Source organism: Aspergillus bombycis (genome assembly GCF_001792695.1).
Source record: "Aspergillus bombycis strain NRRL26010 chromosome Unknown contig00148, whole genome shotgun sequence".
Taxonomy (NCBI): domain Eukaryota; kingdom Fungi; phylum Ascomycota; class Eurotiomycetes; order Eurotiales; family Aspergillaceae; genus Aspergillus; species Aspergillus bombycis.
Window position 1 is genome coordinate 532 of NW_019170150.1, and position 22,928 is coordinate 23,459.

The window sequence follows — 22,928 nt, forward strand, 5'->3', positions numbered from 1 at the left end:
TCACCGGTGAGTTAGTGCCCTTTTCGTTTCCCGTCCATTTGGTGTCGGCTTTGATGTATTGTTTGGGAATAGTATGAGTAGTGTAAGGTCCTAAGGTTGGTACCAGGCTGAAGCCCCCGGGCGAATCATACTCTGTTCGGCATGACCCTGCCGATTGTGGCAGGGCTCTTCGAATAAAGATGAGTACCGGAGGATCCTAAGGGGCCCACCGGCGTGGTAATCGGCCATGTGTGCAGTGTGCACTGTGTGGTGCCAAGAAGCAGTTGGAGGGTAAAGTTGCCATTTCTTGGCACGGCAAAGCCCTACTCCGTAGTACATACTCATCACGTGGGCAGCACGGGATTATGTGCTGATCTCATAGATCCGGTTTCGAGTTATTGGGGCTAGTACCAAAGAAGAAGGTCACGCTGAAGATCATCATCACCGATATGATCATCATCATGACCACCCTCCTCTTACCAACAGCTTCCATCTTTCCTGCTCTGGACACCATTGAGCCCCTTAATACGCTGTGTCGTGATCCTTCACTCCTTTCGAGTAGTACTTTTGACCTATCTTATTTTATCCTATCAGATCTATTGTTTCAGCCAACTTTAACAGTGCTTAGTTTTTATTTCTCTGGCTTACTCGTATAACGACTTGGATGCTGCAAGGAGCACCATTCCCTACCTGATCTAGCATTTGACCTAGTTGTAATACCGCTCCGAAAAAGAGAAGTCAGGCAAAGTATTCCCTGACCGAAGTCCTCGCTGCCATCCTTTCTGAGTTTAGATCGAGTGTACCTAGTATGTCCCTGCCTCGAGTCTCCTATTTGGAGTCATGGGAACATAATCCAGCCTCAATCCGTCGCCAAGACCAATCATCAATACCTGATTCAGAAGATGATGCAGCATATCAAGAACTTCCGGAAGAGTCGCTATCGTCGTCGTTCCCTTCGACATTCAGCTTTCCGGTCTCCAGGCAGCGCCTGAATTTCAATCCTTATGCTGGACCAGGCTGGAATGAGGCATCAGTAGAGGATGCAGGAGACGAGCGTACCTCTCTCCTAAGAGTACCTTCTCAGACACCCCGACCTGGTCACATAGAGGGAGAAGGCAGGGTGACACAAAACGGTTTTGTGAAACAGCAGGAAGCGTCGTTACTAGACACAACGGGCGCGTTTGAAGTTGGTCGGGCAAAACGGATTTGTAGGCGTTATCTCCGCCCTTTACCTCTAATTAATGCTGATCTTTCATAAAGTGCAGGTCTGTACTGCAGTAATCTACTGTTTCCTCGCTGCGGGCGTTGTCTTTGGTTTCGCGGCACTGAAGCCAGTGTTAATTCGAGAAGGCGTTTACCACAGTATGTGCTCAAAGGTAGAGCTAAGTGAACGCCAAGATGTGTGCTACTCACAGGAACTTCGGTAAGTACTTCGGCAGCTTGTTCTGCTCGAGTCACAACTCACACTACGCTTAGCCTCAACCTGATGTTTACCATAGCCGCTGTGGCGACCAATGTATCTGCCCTTCCAGTCGGAACTATTCTAGACACTTACGGCCCGCGCGTGTGTGGTATCATTGGAAGCGGTTTCCTTTCTCTTGGTGCCGCACTTTTTGGCCTTTCGGGCAGCATCGGTTTCGACGGGTACATCCCAGGGTATCTTTTTTTATCTTTGGGCGGCCCCTTCATATTCATCTCATCCTTCCATCTTTCGAACACATTTCCTACCCGCTCGGGGTTGATCCTATCCATGCTCACAGGCGCATTCGATGCATCCAGCGCACTGTTCTTAGTCTTCCGCCTGGTTAACGAGAACACAAACGGCCGGTTCACAACCGGGAAATTCTTCCTAGCTTATCTCATTGTTCCATTGCTCATACTAGCCGCACAGCTTACCATCATGCCAGCAACGTCTTATAAAACCGCTGGGGAGCTAGTCCAGCAAGCAGAAGCCGAGATCTCCGCCGAAGCGAATGACAGAGTGGACGATGATATCTCAGATAGGAATGAAGGCGAACGGCAACGAAATGACCGTCGCGTCCAGCGCCAAGATATCGTCAATAAGATCCAGGATCTCCTAACAGAGACAGGACCTGACCACGTCTCGAGAAACGAAGAACCGGTACTGAGCGCCAACAGAGGTGATCCAGATACCCCACCAGCAACAACGCCCCAGAACACCACCGGCGGTGTCTGGGGCGCAATGCACGGCTTCTCGGCACTGCAACAAGTTCAATCCCCATGGTTCGTCCTCATCACCCTTTTCACTGTCCTCCAAATGCTCCGAATCAACTATTTCGTGGCGTCAATGCGTCAGCAGTACGAATACCTGTTCGGGTCGCCCAAACTAGCCCGCCAGATCAACGAACTATTTGATTTCTTTCTTCCCCTTGGCGGTCTCGTTTCCGTGCCGTTCATTGGCGCTATCCTCGACAATGCAAGTACCCCCTTCGTCCTCCTCGTGCTTGTATCAACCGCAACCGTGATCGGTGTTCTCGGTTGCATTCCCCACAGCATTGAAGCCGGATACACGAACATCGCCATCTTCGTCATCTATCGCCCGTTCTACTACACCGCTGTTTCGGACTACGCAGCCAAGGTATTCGGCTTCCAGACATTCGGTAAGGTCTATGGACTCATCATTTGTCTATCGGGATTGGGCAATTTCGCACAAGCTGGTCTTGACGCCCTCACCTTCAAGGTATTTCACCGCAACCCGATTCCCGTAAATGCTATCCTCACCCTCGTGACTTGTTTGGTCGGCATCGGATTGGTTATTTTCGTTTGGTGGAAAGCAGGGACTATTTACACCACGAAGCCAGAGCTAGGAGCCTTGGAGAATGGGGACGTCCATGTTCCCGATGACCATGATGGTATCGCGACTAGGGACTGGGAGCGGGAACCCTTGTTGTATCGGCCTCCATCGAACGTGGCGCGGCATGCGGAGTCGCCCTCATACGGCATTTCAGGTCCATCGTAGCATTCATTGATTGTAGCGTAGCGTAACTTGATATCTGGCTTTGTGCGGTAGAGATATATACTATGTGTGACCTGCGAGAACGGATAAGCGGTCATTGTTGTGCTTCTGTATGTACTGCATTCGTTTGATCAAATTAACAAGATAACTGTAATGCTATGGTGTGTGCGTATCCAAAAGCGATATTAACATAATTAGATATATCTAGTCCACACGTATTATACAAGATCGATGATATTCCGGGTGAACAAAGCATTGATCTCTAACCCAACTCCTCGAAAAACCAGTACTCCTCCCGAGATCCTCGTAATTGTCATAAATCATAGCCCGCCTTAACTTTTGGGATGTGTAAAAAATGAGAAAATCAGGGGAGAGGATGGATGACGTAATGTATGATGAAGCAAACCAAGGGGCAACGCTAGCCGATAACACCCCCAAATCTAAATGCACTATTTGCCTAGAACAGTACTACATAATGGGTATCAGACACGTTCAATTTGAGTTCGATGAACGAGTAGACAGTCTCTCGATTTCCAGCCAGAGGTTGTTGCCCGCATCGTCACAGGCTGCGTCGTACCAGGGTAGCAGCACGACGATTGCCCGAAGGTCGGCCCAGCAGGTGATATGACTACACCGTGCTGTTTGCATAAGCGTGGCCACATACCAGTCTCGGTCTCCGGTGCCCTCAGCCGCGATGCCACCTAGGGTCAAAACCCATAAAAGGGTAACACGGGCTTGCGGCTGGTCCCAGACAGTCAGGCAGTCGGAAACCTCGAGGACACCCTTGAGAAGACCAGAAAGTTTAGCCAGCGGGGTACTTTGTGGCGGTAGGGGGAAGACCACTCCAGAACCATATATACAGCCCGCGAGATGGCAGGCTTCGTAGATAATCTCATGGCGTTGATGATAGCCACTGAAGCCAGGAAGTTGACTGGCAGCTGGGAGAGATAATAACGTGTATTGGACTAAATTACGCTGGTCGGCAAGCAAAGAGTAGTCCGTTCTGATTTGGTTTCCCTTGAGGTAAGCATCCACAATACTCATGTAAAGGTCCATGGCGTGGAAGACCTCCATCATCTCTGTGGTCAAGCCGATCTGTCGGAGTCGGCCGTAATGGTGGTCTACATCGGCCATCGTATACCCGAGCATGTCTCGCAATGGAACCTTCTTCCGGTCCGGTCGAAGCGGAAAGAAAGGAAAGACTGGAGGCGTATGATATGCACTTGAGGTCACGATATCCGACCTAAGATGAACCGTCAGCTTAGAACCGGTCTCCAAATCACATGGAGTGACGTACAGAGACACTACGGGGGCCAACCCGGGTAGGTCAATTGCTTCAAGGCCACCCCGTAGGTTAATCATTGAGATCAAACCTTGGACATGTACCAGGTTTGGTCGCAAACTACCATAGACATCGATCCATTGCAACCGCCGCATGGGTGCCGTGAACGGAATGTGCCGAAACTGTCGTTCTTCACTAATATCTGTTGCGTTATGTGCCATGCATATTACACTCAGAATGACCGCGTTACTGATTGCTCGGCCTGGCTTTTTCATTTCCTGATTGATTAGCTCGATGGCCTCCATTTCGCAGACTCTTAGAAGCTGCTGCTCTCGCTCCCGAAATGCGCCGTCCGGGATCCACCGATTCACCCACTGCACCCGTTGGTGCGAGAGTGACCCAAACGTGATGGCTGTCATTAGAGTCGGCTCAGACATCATCAAGGGAAACCAATTCAAGGCCGAGACTTCCGACCTACTGGCCCCGGGAGTAAGGGTAGGCCATAGAACGGACGTACCTACAGATACCAGTTAACAATTGTTTCTCCAGTCTCTAGAAGGGTTCTTCGGTGATGCTTGCTTCATCTCTTACTTACAATATGCCTGGCATGCGTTGGCGATTTCTGGAGAATGACGCCAGGGGTAGGTCATAAAAGGATCAATGAAATTAGCGCCGATGGTCTCAATATGCTCGATAGGGCCAGGGGGGCTAGAAACTTCTGGACTTGACCCCTGCGAATCGTGGCCATAATCATACTCATATTCGTTGTCGTACTGATGTTCCGTGCTGTCAAGATATAACTGAGAAGCGGGGACAATGGACATTGTCTGCTGTGTGTCCCAGGCACTGGTAGGGGCGGTTTGTATAACCGTTAGACTGTTGTTCGAAGAAACCGATTCAGGTGAACAGGATGAAACTGAGGATCGGCAGGATAGCGAAGGGGGATATAAGTTTATCGTCTCATCTCCATCGAGATCAACAGTGCGCCGGGCATTCTCCCGAGGGACATCACGGCTGGAATTCGCTTCAGATTCTATGGAGCGATCTTTGGTCTGATCGGAAATCCATTTGCCTACATGGGCCCTAACCAAACGCTGTATCTTTAATCGTTCTCCCTCCGAGGACGGCCGAGCATTGACGAAATGAATGGCGTCCTTTTTGCGCCCAGCGGCGCCTTTGCTTGGAGGCATTTCCACCGTTTAATCGGACACAGTCCCATCACATATATGAACTAGATTCGGTGTGTAATTTAGGCGTCAAAACCAGCATTCTGCTGCCGACCAGCTGCACGGCGCGCCAGGTGCCCACTACTACTTTCAGTGAGCGTGTGAGGCAGTATATTGACCGTTCAGTTCAAGTTGTGGCCGGTGGGATGAGGAATGAGAGACCAATGGCGTAGTTAGGACAAGGGGAACGCGCGGTTAAGCGGCCTTGATCAAGGGCGACATGGTCGCCATTAGTTCGAAGAGGGTCAAAGAAAGATAGATAGTACGGCCCACGAGAAGGCAAGTTAGAGAGGAACGAGGGGATTAAATTTCGTGGGGGAAGACAAAGGCTGCGAACGGGATTTGGAACAATTTATTGACTAGCCAACGAACTAGCAGATCCGTCGTAGTTATTATAGTGGGGAGGAAGTAAAAAAGGCCAAGTCGGAGAAGGGAAGGGAAAAAGAGAGATCAGATCGACGCATGAAGAAAGTGGCGCCTGTGTCGGGGCTGGCTCCCCCCCGTGACTCGCACCGGATCTTCGTCAGTGGTGTGTGTCGGTGGGTTCTGAGTTGAAGAACCCTTTTTTCCCTTCCTTTCTTCTCTTCCTTGCTTTCCTTGGTTCCCTCTCTCATGGGTCAACTGGGTCAACGACAGCAGTGATCATGACAGGAAGTCAATTTAACTTTGGTCTGACAAGAGCTTTGTGGTTCGGCCCATTTTGCCAATACTCATTCTCGTTCTAGCTCTTCTCCTCTCAGTCTCATGGTGGATCGACAAAAAGTCCGTCGTCTTTGCACTTGGCACGCCTTTTCCTAATTTGATTTTGGCTATTTATTCTTCTTCTTCTTCTTATTATTATTATGATTTTTTTATCTTCCATTTTCCTTTCTTTCCTCTTCTTTTCTTTTCTTTTCAACCCCCTTGAATAGAATCCCTCACATTTTTAATTTCTTTTTCTAAATTTACTCCTATACTTGAACTATTTGATTGTCTTGCTTTCCCGGGGGATGATCATCCCTTGCGCCCCCATCGATTGCTGACTGACTAGTGGAATCCAAGCAATAGGCGTGCCTGGATATAATTTGCGGGGACCACCTACACCATGCAAGCGGCCAAGGTGACATCTCACAAAAAGCAGTGTGATCCTCAGATATTGATTCGAACTGCATATGATCGGCTGCCACAATCATTGTGACGACACTGGCACCGAATGGCTTTGAATTGAGGCTATCCAACGGGGAAAGCTAGAATTACACACCACCATTTCAAGAATCCATATCGTAAAATGATCAACATACCTCCTGCCGGTTCATGTGGCTTGGTCGGTGGTTTCTCACTCTATCCCTATCCTAACCGCTATTCGCATAATACCGCTCACCAACCACTGTTTCACCGTAGTCGACCATATCCTGCCCCTGCCGCCCTCAACGCTGTACTACCAACATCCACGGTTACGACAGGATGGCTATTGGTCTGCTCGTGAAGTTTTCGACAACATGGTTCTAAGGATTCTTTTGCGCATGTCAATACCATTTAGTTGACAACACGAGGCGCCTCCCCTGCAGCCACGCGCGGAGCCAGACCGTTAGGACCCAACTAACCAAGCCAGCTACCAGATTCGCGCGCGATGACGAAATTTACCCCGACAATTATGGGTAGGGCCCGGTATCTCACCCGATACGAAACCGATAACTCGGAAATTCGACTTTCGCTGCTTAACCATCCCCCATCTCCACGGCGGAGCATAGAGAATCAGCAGCATACTCTAATTGCTGACAATCACTTTACTTACTAGCACGTCATCAGACCACCGACGGGCCTGGAATACTAGCAGACGCTCCCCAGCATCCTTACAGGACGCCATCACGTCTGCCAGCTACTAATAGATGGTCTGCACCTTCAGTACCCTTGCATGGCGGGTCGCGCTGAGCGGAGATTGGGCGGGTGGTCATCTCACTTTAACTCTCCGCTACAGAGCTGACATTGTATGACCCACATTTCCTGACATTGGTAAGATGTACCTTGCTCCCACCCCTGCTGGAACATTCCCTTAGCTACAAGCACGCGCGGCTCCACTCACATCTCGTACGGAGAAGGACTCGATGAGTTTCAAATCCCGAACACGTTGACAGGTACGTTGCCTCTTTGTACATATTCGTGCGTCAATCACCGGCGGTGCGCAGGTGTCTATCGGGACCACGAGAAGCAGAAAGTCGGCCTATAATATGCTCCATATGGAGCTGTTTGTTAACCCTCAGTTCCCACAGGACATCCTGTTTATTCGCAGGGAAGCATGGCTTCGAGGAGGCGAAGCGGTGTGTCCTGAACACGAGAAACCTTCTCTCTCTGCCTTTGCGAACCATGCCGACCACTTGACTGAAACCATAACGGTTATGATCAGGATTCATTTGAGAAAGACAGAGAAAAGCACATAATTAAAGTAGTTATGCCAAGGTAGTTGATTCACGAGAGATAGAGTATTGGTACGTGTCTGCCAAGTATCTATGGTTGATAAGAAAGCCACCCATGGAATTGCGATGCCCACCCAATAATTGATACGCAATGGAAACATCAATAAAGTTTCGCATGTATTGTGCAACACCCGCTCGACTCTTTCCTAATTATGTTCTATCTTCCGAGAAAATGATGTCACCACCATTAGATATCTGATAAGCGATAGGCGACCAAAAAGCATGGAAACACTCGGTACAACCGAAACTGTCAAACCTGAAAGCTTGACTAGAAATTCCTAGGACCATTCAATGTAACCTCATCAAACTTAATTAGTCAAGTTCAATCAAAGTATACTTGCCACTCTCCCCGGTCGCCGGATCCCGGTACTGTTCCAGCGCCTTCTCCACTGCCTCCATGTATCCGAGCACCTTCTCCTCTTGCCATCTTCTACCGACAACTTGCACCGCTGTGGGGAGTCCGGCCATCTTCGCTGCGTCGTAGTGCTTCCAGGCGCCTGTGCGATGGCATTGTTGGCGCCCAGGCCCTTGAGGATCTTCTTGTAGGGCGCGGTGAGCGCGTCCCGCTTGGCGTCGACATGGGAGACAGGAAGCACACCGGCCGTGTAGTCGAGGAGATTCCATAGGAAGGTGTACCCGCAGGAGGAGACGGCGTCGCGCATGGCCTTGTGCGGGAGGGCCGGGGTGGCGTTGACGGGGCAGAGGATGAAGTCGTACTGTTGGGGCTCGGCATCCCACCAGGCGTGCCAGGTAGCGCGGAACGACTCGCGCTTGGCCACTAGCTTCCAGGTTTCGGCGGAAGACTTGGGAGAGAATGTGCGGATCAGGCTGGCCCATTTGAAGTCCCGTCTGATGTACCGGACGTACAGGTAGTACAGGTAGCGGAGGGGACGGGGAAGGTTGCAGATGCGGGTGAGTTGGTCGGCGCCTGGGTCTGAGGGCTCGAAGTTGTATCGGTGGGAGTTGAATGTAACGCATCCGTCTGTGTTGAGGAGCTGAGAAGCGAGGTGGAGACCTGTGAAGGGGTCGGCGGTTGCTGGGGTTGTGATCTCAGAGACGGTGTGGCCGGCTGCGGTGAGAGCAGCGACGGTGGTAGACAAAGCGCGTTCAATTGCTGGGGTTGGGGGCACGACTCCTGTAGAGAGTTAGAGAGAGAGAGTTATTCAGCGAGGGGTTAGGCGTTCTCACCATCGTTGGTCATCAGTCCAATACGCAAGCTCTTGCTCTTGGCTTCAGATTCCTCTTCATCGCGCCAGGAAATGGGATGAACGGTATAGTCGTACTTCCAGGGCTTCATACTAATGATGGCCTTGGTGAAGTAGGTGAGGTCATTCAAGGTACGAGCCATAGGACTGAAAACACTTGGAACGCCTTCTTGGCCGGCCATGCTGGTGTTGACTCCCACCTTGGGCCAGCGACCAGTACTGCAGCGCAGGGAGTAGATACCGCTCCAGGCAGCGGGGACACGAACAGAGCCTGCGACGTCTGAGCCAATGCCGATACGGCCACCCAGGGCGAGTATTGCGCCTTCACCACCAGTCGAGCCTCCAGGGGAGTATTCTGGGACATGAGGGTTACGGCAGTGGCCCCATAGCGCATTTGCGGACTCGAAGGACAAAAGGGTCACTGGCAGTGCCGTCTTTACATACGGTACAGCACCTAGAAGAGGTAAGCAGATGTCTGTCCGTATACAAGGTGTGCAACACTAACCAGCGTCCTTCAACAGCTTCGCCATAGGGCCATCTTCGCTGTATGGCTTTTTAGCCAGCCGTGTGTAACCGAGACTGATATCGAAACCCTTGACTTGCACCGAATCTTTCAAGGAAATAGGTACACCTGCCAACGGGCCCTTGAGATTGACTTCTGACTGTAGCCATGACTCGGCTTCGGGGAGAAGGAGCTCTGTTACACAGTTGGTCTTTTCATGGGCCTTGACGGCTACCTTGCCGTAAGTCTGGAGTACGTCGGCGGCCGAAAGCGAGGAAGATTGGACCTCTTGGACCAGCTCTTCAATTGGTTTGTTGATGACGGCCTTATCAAAGGTTGTGAAAGGGGCATGGTATGCTGCAGGGAGAGATGCGAAACGGGCAGCCCGTTCTCTTCTCTTGTAATCCCTGCGGACTAGTTAATTGGTTCTTCATCGCCGAATAGGTAGCTATACACTATAGCTCCGTAGGGGAGTGGAGCGGAATAGACAGTGAAGACTTACCGAACACTACGATATGTAAAATAGTCAAACGGCGGAAGCATCATGAATGGTAGGCTTGCCTGAGGAGAGTCCTGCAGGGGAAGAGAATACCTTGGGAAATCAGGGGAATGCAACACGAAGCGGAATTGGAGCTCTATTTATTGCGGGGGGAAACGACATGCGGAGAGAACTACGATAGGACCCGCTGATAAGCGCTGCCGGAGATGTGAGCTGTTAAGGCACTTTCAAGGTCCTTAAAGCCACGACTTACCTCCCATACAGCACTTTGTAGATACGATACTTATCTCTTAGGTCTGCTATGCATGATGTGCTCCATGATCGCATTATTCACAGTTGATATGGCTGCAAAAGCAGGGATAGACAGGACGTGAGCGTCAGAAGCAAAGTCTCACGTGACTGATATTGTGCCGACTGCCGGATATCGAGTCAACCCTTTCAGGCAAGTCCATGCGGACACTGCGAGACGAGCGCTTTGTACTCTAACCTATATACTACTACTAGTACTACTGTGCAGTTGTATGTAGGTACTCTGCTTATCTCTCCATCACAGAATAAGTATGATCCGTAACATGACCGCTGATTGGCTAAACCCACACTATTCATCCACTCCTCGATTAAAGCTATGTCGAAGTGATGCCCGACCATATAGGCAGCAAGGCGAGCGAAAGCGCATACAGACATCGCATCATGGTAAAATATATTAAATCCAGCTAGGTCATACATGTTCAGTGAGAAAGGAAAACAGGTTAAGGCGAAGCATTTGTGACATCATGGAACCGAAACATCCTGGGTATTTCCTATTAAGTCTGAACCTTCAACGCCTTCAAATTCAAAAAACCGCCGATGAGACCTGCTCAATGATAACTCAAACCTCGATTAAAGATTGGTGGTTTGCAAGATGTCGGCGAAATGAATGATAGTCTATGCCGCTTCCTTATCGCGTGGGTCTGCAGTATCGCCATGTCAAGTTATCGTGGGTTGCCCGTTGTAGACGACGCCCGCGTATCCACATAGAACCAGGACCCGTATTAGCGGCCATGCGCCAGGCAATCGTGACACAAATTCAAATTGATATACCGCCAGTGTCGGTCCTCCTGGCATGTTATGACTTGCGCAACCAGTTGTGAGAATGGAGCCACCAAAAGACCACCACCACACCAGCAACCACTATAGCAAACGTTGCAAGTATCAAGAAGCCACAACAGATCCATCGGCGTCGTTTCTTGCGTTGCTTCAGAATCCAGTCATCCCTAGGTTCAGCTGTTAGTGAACATAATCTGGAAACCTAGACATCGTTGTCCCAAGCAAAAAGCCTGGACATAGGGTCAGTCGGCCTTACGAGTAGATGACACCGCTCTTATTTTCCGTCTTTGAAGCTTTTGCTTCCTCATCAAGATGGATGGCGCGCGAGAAGCGCCTCCAAAACGCTGGGTCTCGAACAAGAGCCATTCCGTGGGTTAAATGTTTACACGTTGGAAGACATAAGGACCGCTTACAATCGGCCCTTGAAATAGGATGTGTTGGTGTACTCGAGAGATGTAGTTCTTGGGTGATATGGGGGGTCTTGTGGTAAATATCAAGTTGATCGACGTGATTCTCGCGTGTAGTGAATTTCTTTTGGTACGGGTGGCTTGTGTCACCAACTCTTTCTCCCCGTTCTTTCTCAGTAAGGGAGAATAATTAAGAGTAGAAACTGGAATAGTCTCAACAAAGGGCTTGACAGGATAAAAACCGAGTCTTTGTTCAATTAATCTGCAAGTAGTAGAGGCATATCAAGCTGTCTCCCGGAAGGTAATGAGACTCGAGGAGGAGCACCCAGACAAAGAAACGGAGAACTGAAGAGGAGACAAGGGGCGCACACGCCCCAGCAACAGTGTTGTGCCCTCAGCCATATTTATTCATTCTTCCATCGGATTGAATGTAGCAGATTGGGGCTTCGCATTCCAGACGCAGGCCCACTGGAATGACAGGACGGCCTGAGGCCCGCTGTGGAATCTCAGATCGGCAGCACATGAACCAATCACAACTCTCCGGCTTCAACAAGCATCCCGTTGTTTGTCTATGCCATACAACTCGATGGGGTGGTCTGGAACTAGTTCCAGCAAGCTCGGATTTTAGCGAGGTTTCTCGGTGACATGATAGTCAACTCTGAGGTAGATCACTTCACCGTCCCATACAAAATAGACTAGAAGGCGTTAATTAATATAGAAGCTTCTCGGACGGGTGGTTGAAAACCCCTTCAATTAAAGCTCAAGCGATTGAACTCAAGTTGTTACCGACGCTCCGAGGATTGATCTGCACGAGGTATTATAGTACAGTTTAGAGATTGTTGTGTATTCGAAATCTCAAGAAATGCGCCTCATCGATCAACATGGATATTCTAAGGAAGGGAGTAACTCGTAAGTAGGCCTTCACAACACACTTACATGCCAAGTCTTCTTCCCCCTTTACCACGTGCAACTGGTTCGGGTCATCTCAGGATAGTCAACATTCATGGGACTATTTTGCATTTTTCATTGAACTATGGCGGGAAGATGTTCCCGTCCTTCCTTGTCAATTCCGAAAACTCGAGTCATGGAATCAAGCTCAAAGTTTCTTGAATGCGGGAAATATCACCTATGTAATTTATTTTTAAACGAAGAATGCTCTCCTGATCAGGCAGGAGACAATAGTGCACATAGCATATCTTATCATTGCCACGGGGTGTCAACTGGGAGCCGTGGTATTACAACTGAAAGGGTGAAATTCAACATAGCAAACACAAAGAGGAAAACGGAAAATAGAAAAAAGGTAGAATGAAAAAAGAAAAAAAAAAAATGAACACTAGACAGAGCTACTACATATGAAACTTCCTTTTTTACACAAAGAACTGGGTGTAATAAAGCTGTAAGAGAGAGCAAGGGGCATGAAGGGTCAGAAGTATACAATAGCAACACAAGATATATATCCTGTTGTTCACGGCCTAATTGCTAGACTTGCAGCTACGAGATAATGCTCAAGAGGGTAAATCACTACAACTCTAGAATTATCCGATATTAATCCTATTCAGAAACCAAAGTTTCTCCTTAGGATTTTTCTTTTTTTTTAACTCGAGCAAAAAGTGCGTGCTGGAGAGCATCCTGTGCACCTGACTGGTGGCTTAGTTGGCCGTACTCCTCAGGCACATGCGGGGTGTTGTTTGCTCACCTGCTCAGGCACCCAGGCACTCTGGGCGAGATCCCTGCCACGAAATGGGACCAAAAGGGTTTCCTGCAGGTAAACTGCTGCAGCTTTGCAACCTTCCATCCCTCAGGTTCCATTTCCGTCCACCTCCTGATTCGCCTTTCCCTCGTAAATGAGGCGGATCGGGCTGACCGCCTGCCAACAAACAGCATCATCATTTGGGCTCCCCCACAGTGGAGCGATGACGATGGGTGCCTAACCGCCGAGTGTGGCCTGTTACTGTCCATGACTGGATACACTTATCGATCGCTCCAGTATTACTCTGCCCACCTTTCCAGCTTCATTCGTCTTGTCATTCCGGCTTCATTAATGCAGCGATCGCGGTCGCTGTTTTCAAATGTCTTCGCCGCGGCCCAGACTCTTGCCCGGCCATGTCCTCCATCCACAATGAGGGCGCTGATTTTTGGGGAGTGTTGATTAACGCCGACAAGAGCCCCACCCCGTTACTCGAACAACTGTGCCTGGGGATTGCGCAGGTAATGGTAAGTGGAAAAAGAGAGTTCCTCGCGTTCGCGGAAGGTGGCACAATGCCTCAAATGCTGAACTCTGTCCAGACCTCCTTCGACGAGTTCGCGACAACGGACCTGACTCCCGATCGACTGGCAGCGTTTTACCGAAAGGTTGGCGGCAATTACGACGTCCTATTCCTAGAAACGAGACCGTCCGCTCTTTCGTTCATATACCAGCGCCTAGGATGCTTCCACAGCATTCAGCCTACCAATGATCCCTACAAACCACCCTCGATCCCCGCTCTACAGCCCAATGGCTTTGTCCGATGGCAAACAATTCAGCTTCTTCTCGACCCCGATGAGCACTCGAGGTGGTTACAGAATGCGGTCGATCTATGGGACATTGAGACTCCCAATGGTGGAATTTTCCCCAAGATGATCCCTAGAGGAGCTTTCCCAGCGGATCCCGATCCGGAGATGATACAGTGGCATGAAGAGGTCAGCCGACGGTTTGAGCTTGACTACTGGAAGAAGAATATCCTGCGTTCCTCCCCTCCAAATTTCGCTCCTTACTATTCATACTTCAGCCAGAAGGATGTACCGACCCATAAAGAAGATGAACCATCTCGGAGTCAGCGTCGAACTGCTCCTCACCGTCAAGAGCCTACTTCCACAAGTGAGCGTCGAAACCCCCATAAACACCGTCATCGACGAAGCGACGAAAAACCCCCTGCCACTACTCGCAGGGTACAATCTACATACTTTCCGCAACAATCTGAAACCTTCAACACCGGGTATTCATCTCGACCATCATCTCCACCGATGTGGGCGAAAGACTCCACCAAGTCGCGGACGCGCGAGCGCCAACAGGCTTACGGGCGATCTGTGAGTCCAGGAACAGTACCAGGGTATGGAGGATCAGATGCATCTTCCGAAGATTCGGGAGCAGCAGTACCAGAGCCCCCGAGGTCAGATCGATACAGCTACCATCGCAATCTATCACCGCCGCGAGTGTCCCATACGCGTCGCCACTCGCACGATGCATACGCCCGCCGACCTCGAAAGGATTTATCTCCCGATCCCCATAAATACCCCGCACACCCCGATACATATCACTCCAATCCAGGAAGATTATACGACTCTGATGGGGCGCGAAAAATACGTACCTCCAAAGCATACAACGATGAACCGCTCCAGCACAGAGTATCAGGCGTTGGATTCCGCGAGCGCGTCGTCAGCGACCCGCCGCCCACTTTCCCACCTGGCCGCGAAGTGCCCGTATTTACCCGCATGCATTCTCGCTACGTCGGTGCTGGCGATACCTACATCGTCCATCCCCATCCAGATCTCGAGCCAATGAGCGACCGACGTAATAGCTACCACCGACCCACTAATGCCAACTCGAACGGAAATAGTACCTGTACGCCCGAGCGCGCGCGCTATATCGATCCCCGGAACCCTAGGTGGGCGGCACCTGTCCAGAGTCCTTCCAAGAGAGGCGTGCCCGTTCAACCGGCAGACGTCGAATATCCCCGAGGCAGGAGAACAGCCATGTATGATCGCTAAAAAGGTACAAAATCGAACATCGCAACGCGACAGTAATGATGTGTGTTTGATTTGATTAAGTAGAAGCTTATCAAATATTGACAGTATTACTAACGATAGCTTACCCGACTAACACTAGTCGGACTACTACTTGAACGCCGCAGACTGGGGCTTGTAATCCTGACACCGAAGCTCTCGGATTTGGCCCTAAAGTTGGCCCGGCTCAACTTTACGAATTACGATTGATGATGACGCATGGAACCTTGAATTGATATGACTATGGGAAGGCTATTTCGGTGATTGCATTGAGTTCCTGTTTCTGGGAGGCTGTTTTTGCATTTTTGAAGCATGACTAGCGTGAACTTCGGATATCACGATTACGACTTACGACAGACTAGAGATTAGAATCTCCCCTCTTTTCAGTTAACAGAATGCATTAGTGCATTAATGAATCATATATGATTCCTAGTGCGTATACTACATTAACATCTATCTACAATCGTTACTCGACCTCATTAACCTCATACCGTCCACGTCCTCCACATGTGAGTATTAAGCATTAAGCCGTAAAGTTGGCATTCTGAAACGTAAACCCGTAATCCTCAAAGACGGCACACTTCCTCGACAGACCGGGATTATCGATCCAAGAAGGCGGCATGCCCAACAAACTGACATTCCGCTGCTCAGGCCGATACTCAGGCACCCGGTACCCGTTCGTCACGAAGATATCATACGTAGACGCATAGGCCGGGCCACGGACCTGTAAGAAGGCCTGGTCCGGGTTGGGGTTGCGAGAGCGGAAGAATGAGCCGAAGATATCATTCAGTAGCTGCGAATGCAGGATGTCATCCTGATCGTAGTAGGGGTCAACGTTGCGGGTCTTGCTGTTGAGGGTTCCCCAGACGGGGAGCACGTCTGAGGCGTGGCAGCTGGCGTTGTAGTTGTTGTTCGGGGAGCAGATCTCTGGCACAGAGACGTTGGTCTGGATGTGGCCTCGTGTGAGCTCGACTTCGTAGAGCTGGGGGAAGACACGGTCGCCGCCTTTGCGGAGGAGGTAGGACTGTGCGCAGCTCCATTCGCTGTGGGTTAGAGCGTCGGCGGCGACATTGCGCGTGCTGTCTGGGTCTGACATGTTGATAGGGAAGGCGTTGGAGCTGATGAGCGATTCGGCCAGTTTGGCGGGGAAGGCGGCCTTGAACACCGTGTTGAGGGCCGTTTGGCTTGCGCCGAGGGCCGGTACCGATTGCGCCACGTAAAGGGAGGCTTCGTCGGTGACCGTTGTGAACATGGTCGGGACGCGATTGGGGAGGCGTTCGCTGGCGAGGAGTTTGTGGAATTGGTCGTCGATTACCCCACCGTGAGGGTCGACTATGGGCATCAGCGGCTCGATGGCGGCGAGGAGCTGGCTGACGTGGAGGTAGTCCGAGGCGAGGGTCTTGGTCCAAGCCGCCTGTGCTTGTTTGAATTCTGTGGTGTTACTGATGAATTTGGTTTCGGGGACGGATCGCAGGCAGGATAGGAGCTCCTTCTCGGACGTGGTTTGGTTGCAGCCGACGGCCTTGGATAGTTCTGGTACAATGGCGTCTGCGTAGACTTCGCGCGTGAACCAGGGTAAGTCTACCGGTGCGGATTGAGCGATGGCTCCGGAGAAAAGACCTCGCGCGGAGGTTGAGGAGAGTAGTGCGACAACGCTCTGGCCGCCGGCGGACTGCCCGAAGATGGTGACCTGGGATGGATCTCCACCGAATGCTGCGATATGTCTGTTGACCCATTTCAGCGCGAGGATCTGGTCTCTTGTACCGTAGTTTCCGGTTGTGAGGTTGCCAGTTGTCAACCAACCCAATGCTCCTACTCGATAGTTGACCGTGACGACCACGACATCGTTACGACTGGCGAAGTTTCCACCGTCGTAGTCAATCATAGACGCGCTGCCACTGACGAACGCACCGCCGTAGAAATACACGGCGACAGGCTTGCGGGTTGAGTTATCGTTGGAACCCGCAGGCAAGATGGGTGTAAAAACATTGAGGTAAAGACAGTCTTCGGAAATGCCTCCATTCCCCAGTGTTCCAAAGGCTGACAGGGCTTGGACACAGCTATCGGCCACTTTGGTTGCATCGCGTTTCTTGGGGCCAGAGAACGGTTTTGGAGGAGCAAAGCGCAACTCGTTCACCGGGGCATCTGCGAAAGGAACACCAAGGAACCGAAACGATCGTGCGTCGCGATATCCCGTCAGAGTGTAGTTCTCTGCTTTGACGGTGATCTTGGATGAGGCGACGGCGGTTCTGTCTTTGTCGGTGGTTGGTGGGACACTAGATGTGCATATGACGGGGAGCTTGGAGCTGCACGATGCCGACACCAGCCGCTTTTGTCCTTGAGAATACGCTTGACACTCCTTCGATGAGCCATCAGGGGCTACCCAGAAACGGCTGTCTGGATGAACATCTCCTGAAAAGACGAGGTAGGCTAGCTGGTAGTCTATCTCAGAGCGCTCAGACTGAGGGGCAGACTCGAGTGGGTAGAGGTTCTCCCCAATGGCAGCACAGCGTGCTTGTGCCTCTGTCTGAGACAATTCGTCGTAGACGAGTACCGCTGCAGTCCCATTGTTCTCAGGGCCGAGGTTATTGTAGTTCAATGCGCGCAGCCGTCCCAGTGAGCTCGTAGTTGGAGGACTTGTAGCGGTCGGAGCTGCCAGCGCTGGCGAGCCGAGAAGTAGGAAACCGGCGAGAGCCTGCAACTGCATCTTGTCTCGGAATACGCCAAAGGCAACAATGCGCAGATCTCAGAGTTTTGGCGATTCCTCTTCGGAGTGACAGCCGAGACGGGGAAATTAACCAGTATTTATATGCACTGCGCGGAACAATCGGAACCAAAGGATCAGGAACCAACAGATACGGGTTGTTTACTAGCAGAGACCTCACGATAGGCAGAATGGGAAAGGAGGGCTGTGCTAGTAGCCAGTGACATCTCGAGCACTAGCTGGAGACAGTTACTAGCGCATTGGCTCCAGCAACGGTGCTTCTTGTCATGGAGAGCTTTGGCGAGATGACCAATGCGAAGGCGTAGCTCGGCAGAAAACTCCCAATAACCAACTGAGCCAAGAGACACTAGTAGTGAATCGATACTACGCAGCACAAAGATCTCCACAAAAAACCTGGAGTAAAAGGTGGAGTTCGGCATTCAGCCGAGGCTTTTCAGGCCGCATCTCTCAAGGTTCGCCCCATCGGGAATAGTGCCATGTGATCCAACCCTAGCCCTGTGCCCTATATATTTCAAAAAGTGGTCAGTTCTTTGGCCCTGATAGAGGATGAACCCCATTAATCTGTGCATACTCTGGCTTTGCTGCGTCTCGGGGATATAGACCGGGTATGGGGACTAACGTTGAGTCCTAGGAAGCATTGCATAGCCGATATATTCTGCTACCCTCAGATCCTATCCGACTAACCCTGCCTTACGCAACTACAACCACTGCACCAGGAGGTCTCCCTTCGAACCCGTCACTTTACTCCCTTTTCCAGCGGCCGGGGAAAAAGTGTGTAAGGGCGAGAACGATCGTAGTAATAAAATCCCTACCCCCCGGGATTTTCCCTAGGGACACCTGCTAATGATCTCACAGTCCTGTCTGGGGATTATTGGCAGAGATGACTGAGTTTTTGTTTTTTATTCTTTCCTTCAATCTGTATCTTGCCTTCTATCTTCATTGTACCTCTGTTTCTATCCTCAGTTATCCTACAGCAGTCACTCGATGTAGTAATGGGTAGCTACCCCTGCCTCCTTTCTCTCCATGGCTGTGCATTTCAGCATTTCGCAATGAATACTCTGTTAGACCCACCGTCCTTCCATTCTTGATGCTTTTCATCCCCAGTTTACACACCACATGACTGCAATCACCATATTTGGACATCGTGCTCACTCCGTATGTCTCACCGTCACTGCCTACCATGACGGCCACATTCGCCTCATTATTCGGCTTTGACCCACTGATGTCTGTACTGCCTTTCATGACTATTGCTTTCTTATCTTATAGAACCTTGACTTCGATCATTTCCAAGAACTAGACGCTCTGCCGCACAAAGAACACAGCACAAACAGCTACACCCATAAGAATGGTATACAACGGATAACATCAGTCAGATGAGTCCACCTATTTCTGAAACTAGTCAACGTTATATCAGGTAATACCCACTCTGCTCCAGCATTCATGCATACGCGACATAAGCCAACCTTATAGAGCATCTTACACCAGCGATGGCATTATATTACTTACACCTTTCTGCTGATGTGATCATCAATACCCTGACGACTGGCTATTTATACATCTAACATGGACTCAAAAGACATGATCGCCTCTTGAATAAAGTATCTTATAACATCTCCCCTGCCTTACTAGCGGGTAGGATCCATGCTAACAACTTCTTTCATCTGGACTTCAGTAGATGTTCCGGAATCGACAGCGACCTATTTCGTCCGCTGTGCCTCGGATTTGTTAGAAATGGCAGCCGTTGGCATATGACCCGAGCGTGCACTTTCGTGGTACAGATTGTGCTACAGATCCTGATCGCTGGTGATATCTTGGACCACCTCGTTGTCGATGTGGGGTTTCCTTACTTGGTAGGGGTCTATGACAATAAGCTCTACTGATATGGTAGGACTCAGGAGTGCGAGTGCCCTGGTGATGGAATTTTCAGCAAGATACAGTAGATAAAGTCACCCAGAGCATGCTTAAATCTAGTACTTGTCGTGATTGGAGCGTAAAGGAAATATATCAACTACGTTGGCCGTCGGACAAGCGTGAAATGATGTTTCCCGGACGGGGAACTCAAAAGGAGGATAAGGTTATTTCAATCAATGTGAAATCTATGGGAAACGAAAATGGTCCCGGCGCCGCACCAGACTCAGTAATCACGCCTTTGTTGCTAAGCAGTCACGTCACGGGTACTTCCCCCCGAAGCCCGATGCTTAAAACTCAAAGATTCTCAAATGTTACATTCAACAAAATGATGGGGATAAGACGTCATTTGATTTGTTGATAAGTCGATGATAAGTCCTGCCCAAAAAAAAAAACAAACGCATGGTCAGACAGAGTCAGCACAGTCAGAGCGTGAAACTGTGGGAAGAGGCAAAAGACTAGAACGTTCGGCAACCTCGAGCCTCGGCGATCGCAAGGTGACATTCAATTGATCCGCCACCCCGAGGCGTGATGGTAGAGTAGGATAATACGGGGTAAGGCGCCCGGGATGTCGTCATCCACCCTGCTTGCGGGGACATTTTGTCGGGCCAGAACATCCGCACTGCCGAATGCTGACATCCAGTATAAGTATTATCTTCACGCCCCCAGGGAAACATTTCTGAATTTGATTTTGCGAGGGGACTGTTATGAAATGATATGGTGCTGGAGTTTCACGACACTCACGGCCCCATTCGTTCGCTAGTTGCGCCCGAATGCCTCACCCGCAATGAAAGACCCTAGAGGCGCCGTGCGTATCGTGGAAGTAGGACCGCGGGACGGCCTACAAAATATCAAAGACCATGTGCCCACGTCAGTAAAGATAGAGTTAATTCGACGACTCCGCGGCACGGGTCTTCAGTCCATCGAGTTGACGTCGGTAGTCTCCCCTCGAGCGGTTCCGCAGTTATCGGATTGTCGAGATGTGCTGCGCATGGAAGATATTAAGTCACTGCGGAAGGAACCTAATATGCGTCTTCCAGTGTTAGTTCCCAATATGAAGGGTCTGGATATAGCACTCGAATACGGTGTTAAGGAGGTTGCGGTCTTTATCAGCGCTACAGAAGGGTTTAGTAAGGCCAACATCAACTGCACCGTGGAGGAGGGCTTAGAAAGGGCGAGGAATATTGCAGAGAAGGCTACTAGCTGTGGCCTGGCTGTCAGGGGGTAAGTATGTGTGTGACTGGATGCATGAACTGTCGTGGCTGACGTTTTGTGAAGATACGTATCATGTATATTCTCCGACCCTTTTGACGGCCCAACGGCGCCATCCGCAGTCCTTCATTGCGTGAGAGAGCTGCTCGAGATGGGATGTTATGAGGTTAGCCTTGGAGACACACTAGGTGTCGGCTGCCCCGATAAAGTAAGAAGCCTTTTGGTGTATCTGGAGGAACATGGCGTATCTCTCGATTTGCTGGCGGGCCATTTCCACGATACGTACGGCCAGGCTGTAGCCAACACTTGGGAAGCATATAACTGTGGGCTTCGTGTGTTTGATAGCAGTATCAGCGGCCTGGGAGGTTGCCCTTACGCACCGGGCGCCAAGGGCAATGTTGCCACGGAAGACCTAGTTTATATGTTTCACAATGCGGGGATTGCCACTGGCCTTGATATGCTCAAGCTGGTGGAAACCGGTCTGTGGATATCCACAAGACTGTCAAGAGAGAATGCAAGTCGGGCTGGAATAGCGCTCGCGAACACACACGGACTAGTGTGTCCACCGCGACAGACGGACCACACACCGGCCAAGGCAGCAACTTGGTCCCCAGTGAACACCAAGGGCAGGCTACTGACATATCGCTCGGGTGGCAATTTTAAGATTGTACTCAATCGACCGAAAAGGGGCAACACATTCACGCAGAAGATGGTCGCCGACCTTATAGCTATTATCGCAAGTTGCAACAAGGACCCTTCCCTCTTGAACATTATCATCACTGCAACCGGGGGATACTTCTGCATGGGAGTGGAAATTGGAAAGACTATGCCATTCATTGCTCAGGGTGCTTCAAGAAATCCCCAGGCAAAACATCTTGCTGCCTTACTGGAATTGATGAAACGCTCACCCAAAACGACAGTTGCATGCATAAATGGTCACGCCTTTGGTGGCGGTGTCGAGTTAGCACTTGCTTGTGATGTCAGGGTTAGCCTTAGGGCAGCAACATTGACATTTACCGAGGCGACATTTAAACAGGCCAGGAATTCTAGCTCGAAGTGGAAGAGCGCTTTTATACGCAACGCAGTTTTCTCCACTCATTCCACCACGGCGGAAAATCTCAAGTCACTAGGGCTGGTATCTGAAATTGTGGAAGACCAGGGACAACTACGGGCCGGCCTTGATGATTTGCTCATACGCCTGAACAACTCCAGACCTGCTAAACCACGGGTGTCCAAGGAGCTTTCATGGTCGACGAGGGCGAATGCGGGATGGGATGCACAGGTTGATACTCTTGATGCGACTTTTTTCAAAACGATGAAGCTTGATGTCGGCCAAGGCGACATGAAAGCGTCCTACAGCGGACGTAGAGATGATTTGAAACGTGCATTGAAGAGCGTTTGGGGACAAGGTCGCCGATGGAGAGAGGGAGCGGCCGTATGAGTATTTTGATTGCAATGGTGTATGGTGTGGATTTATCCCATAGACCATTAGAACATAATCTAGGAGCAGGGTCGTGCCCTTGTGCCACGCTACTCACAGCAGAGCAGACGAGGAAGATGTACTATAGAATTCATATGAAATGGCTGTGCATGCCAAGCTAATGTTTTTAGTGCTTATGTTCGTGCCAAACCATACTAGTAGCTTATCTCAAATCTATCCCTGCCTATGGTACGTGTGTACATATCTATGGACTATATGTAATTC

General features: G+C 50.4%; 7 protein-coding genes across 7 annotated transcripts; 3 read left to right on the forward strand and 4 right to left on the reverse strand.

Moving 5' to 3' along the window:
• Positions 1 to 787: 787 nt before the first annotated feature.
• Positions 788 to 2,959, forward strand: ABOM_011227 (putative MFS transporter Fmp42; the record flags this gene model as incomplete). Its single annotated transcript, XM_022538355.1, has 3 exons — positions 788 to 1,187; positions 1,240 to 1,402; positions 1,456 to 2,959. 3 exons carry the CDS (start codon positions 788 to 790, stop codon positions 2,957 to 2,959), a joined length of 2,067 nt encoding a protein of 688 aa, XP_022384049.1.
• A 489-nt stretch (positions 2,960 to 3,448) lies between these two features.
• ABOM_011228 (uncharacterized protein) lies at positions 3,449 to 5,428 on the reverse strand (the record flags this gene model as incomplete). Its single annotated transcript, XM_022538356.1, has 3 exons — positions 3,449 to 4,199; positions 4,254 to 4,755; positions 4,834 to 5,428. 3 exons carry the CDS (start codon positions 5,426 to 5,428, stop codon positions 3,449 to 3,451), a joined length of 1,848 nt encoding a protein of 615 aa, XP_022384060.1.
• Positions 5,429 to 8,229: 2,801 nt separating this feature from the next.
• ABOM_011229 (putative acetamidase) lies at positions 8,230 to 10,170 on the reverse strand (the record flags this gene model as incomplete). Its single annotated transcript, XM_022538357.1, has 5 exons — positions 8,230 to 8,414; positions 8,516 to 9,052; positions 9,106 to 9,576; positions 9,628 to 10,031; positions 10,127 to 10,170. 5 exons carry the CDS (start codon positions 10,168 to 10,170, stop codon positions 8,230 to 8,232), a joined length of 1,641 nt encoding a protein of 546 aa, XP_022384059.1.
• Positions 10,171 to 11,228: 1,058 nt separating this feature from the next.
• Positions 11,229 to 11,575, reverse strand: ABOM_011230 (uncharacterized protein; the record flags this gene model as incomplete). The annotated part of the gene is made up of 2 exons (XM_022538358.1): positions 11,229 to 11,376; positions 11,466 to 11,575. 2 exons carry the CDS (start codon positions 11,573 to 11,575, stop codon positions 11,229 to 11,231), a joined length of 258 nt encoding a protein of 85 aa, XP_022384065.1.
• Positions 11,576 to 13,719: 2,144 nt separating this feature from the next.
• ABOM_011231 (uncharacterized protein) lies at positions 13,720 to 15,363 on the forward strand (the record flags this gene model as incomplete). Its single annotated transcript, XM_022538359.1, has 1 exon — positions 13,720 to 15,363. One exon carries the CDS (start codon positions 13,720 to 13,722, stop codon positions 15,361 to 15,363), a length of 1,644 nt encoding a protein of 547 aa, XP_022384066.1.
• A 538-nt stretch (positions 15,364 to 15,901) lies between these two features.
• Positions 15,902 to 18,085, reverse strand: ABOM_011232 (putative cholinesterase; the record flags this gene model as incomplete). The annotated part of the gene is made up of 1 exon (XM_022538360.1): positions 15,902 to 18,085. The coding sequence occupies one exon, from the start codon at positions 18,083 to 18,085 to the stop codon at positions 15,902 to 15,904; it is 2,184 nt and encodes a 727-aa protein (XP_022384063.1).
• A 2,713-nt stretch (positions 18,086 to 20,798) lies between these two features.
• ABOM_011233 (uncharacterized protein) lies at positions 20,799 to 22,664 on the forward strand (the record flags this gene model as incomplete). Its single annotated transcript, XM_022538361.1, has 2 exons — positions 20,799 to 21,235; positions 21,290 to 22,664. 2 exons carry the CDS (start codon positions 20,799 to 20,801, stop codon positions 22,662 to 22,664), a joined length of 1,812 nt encoding a protein of 603 aa, XP_022384064.1.
• Positions 22,665 to 22,928: the final 264 nt, after the last annotated feature.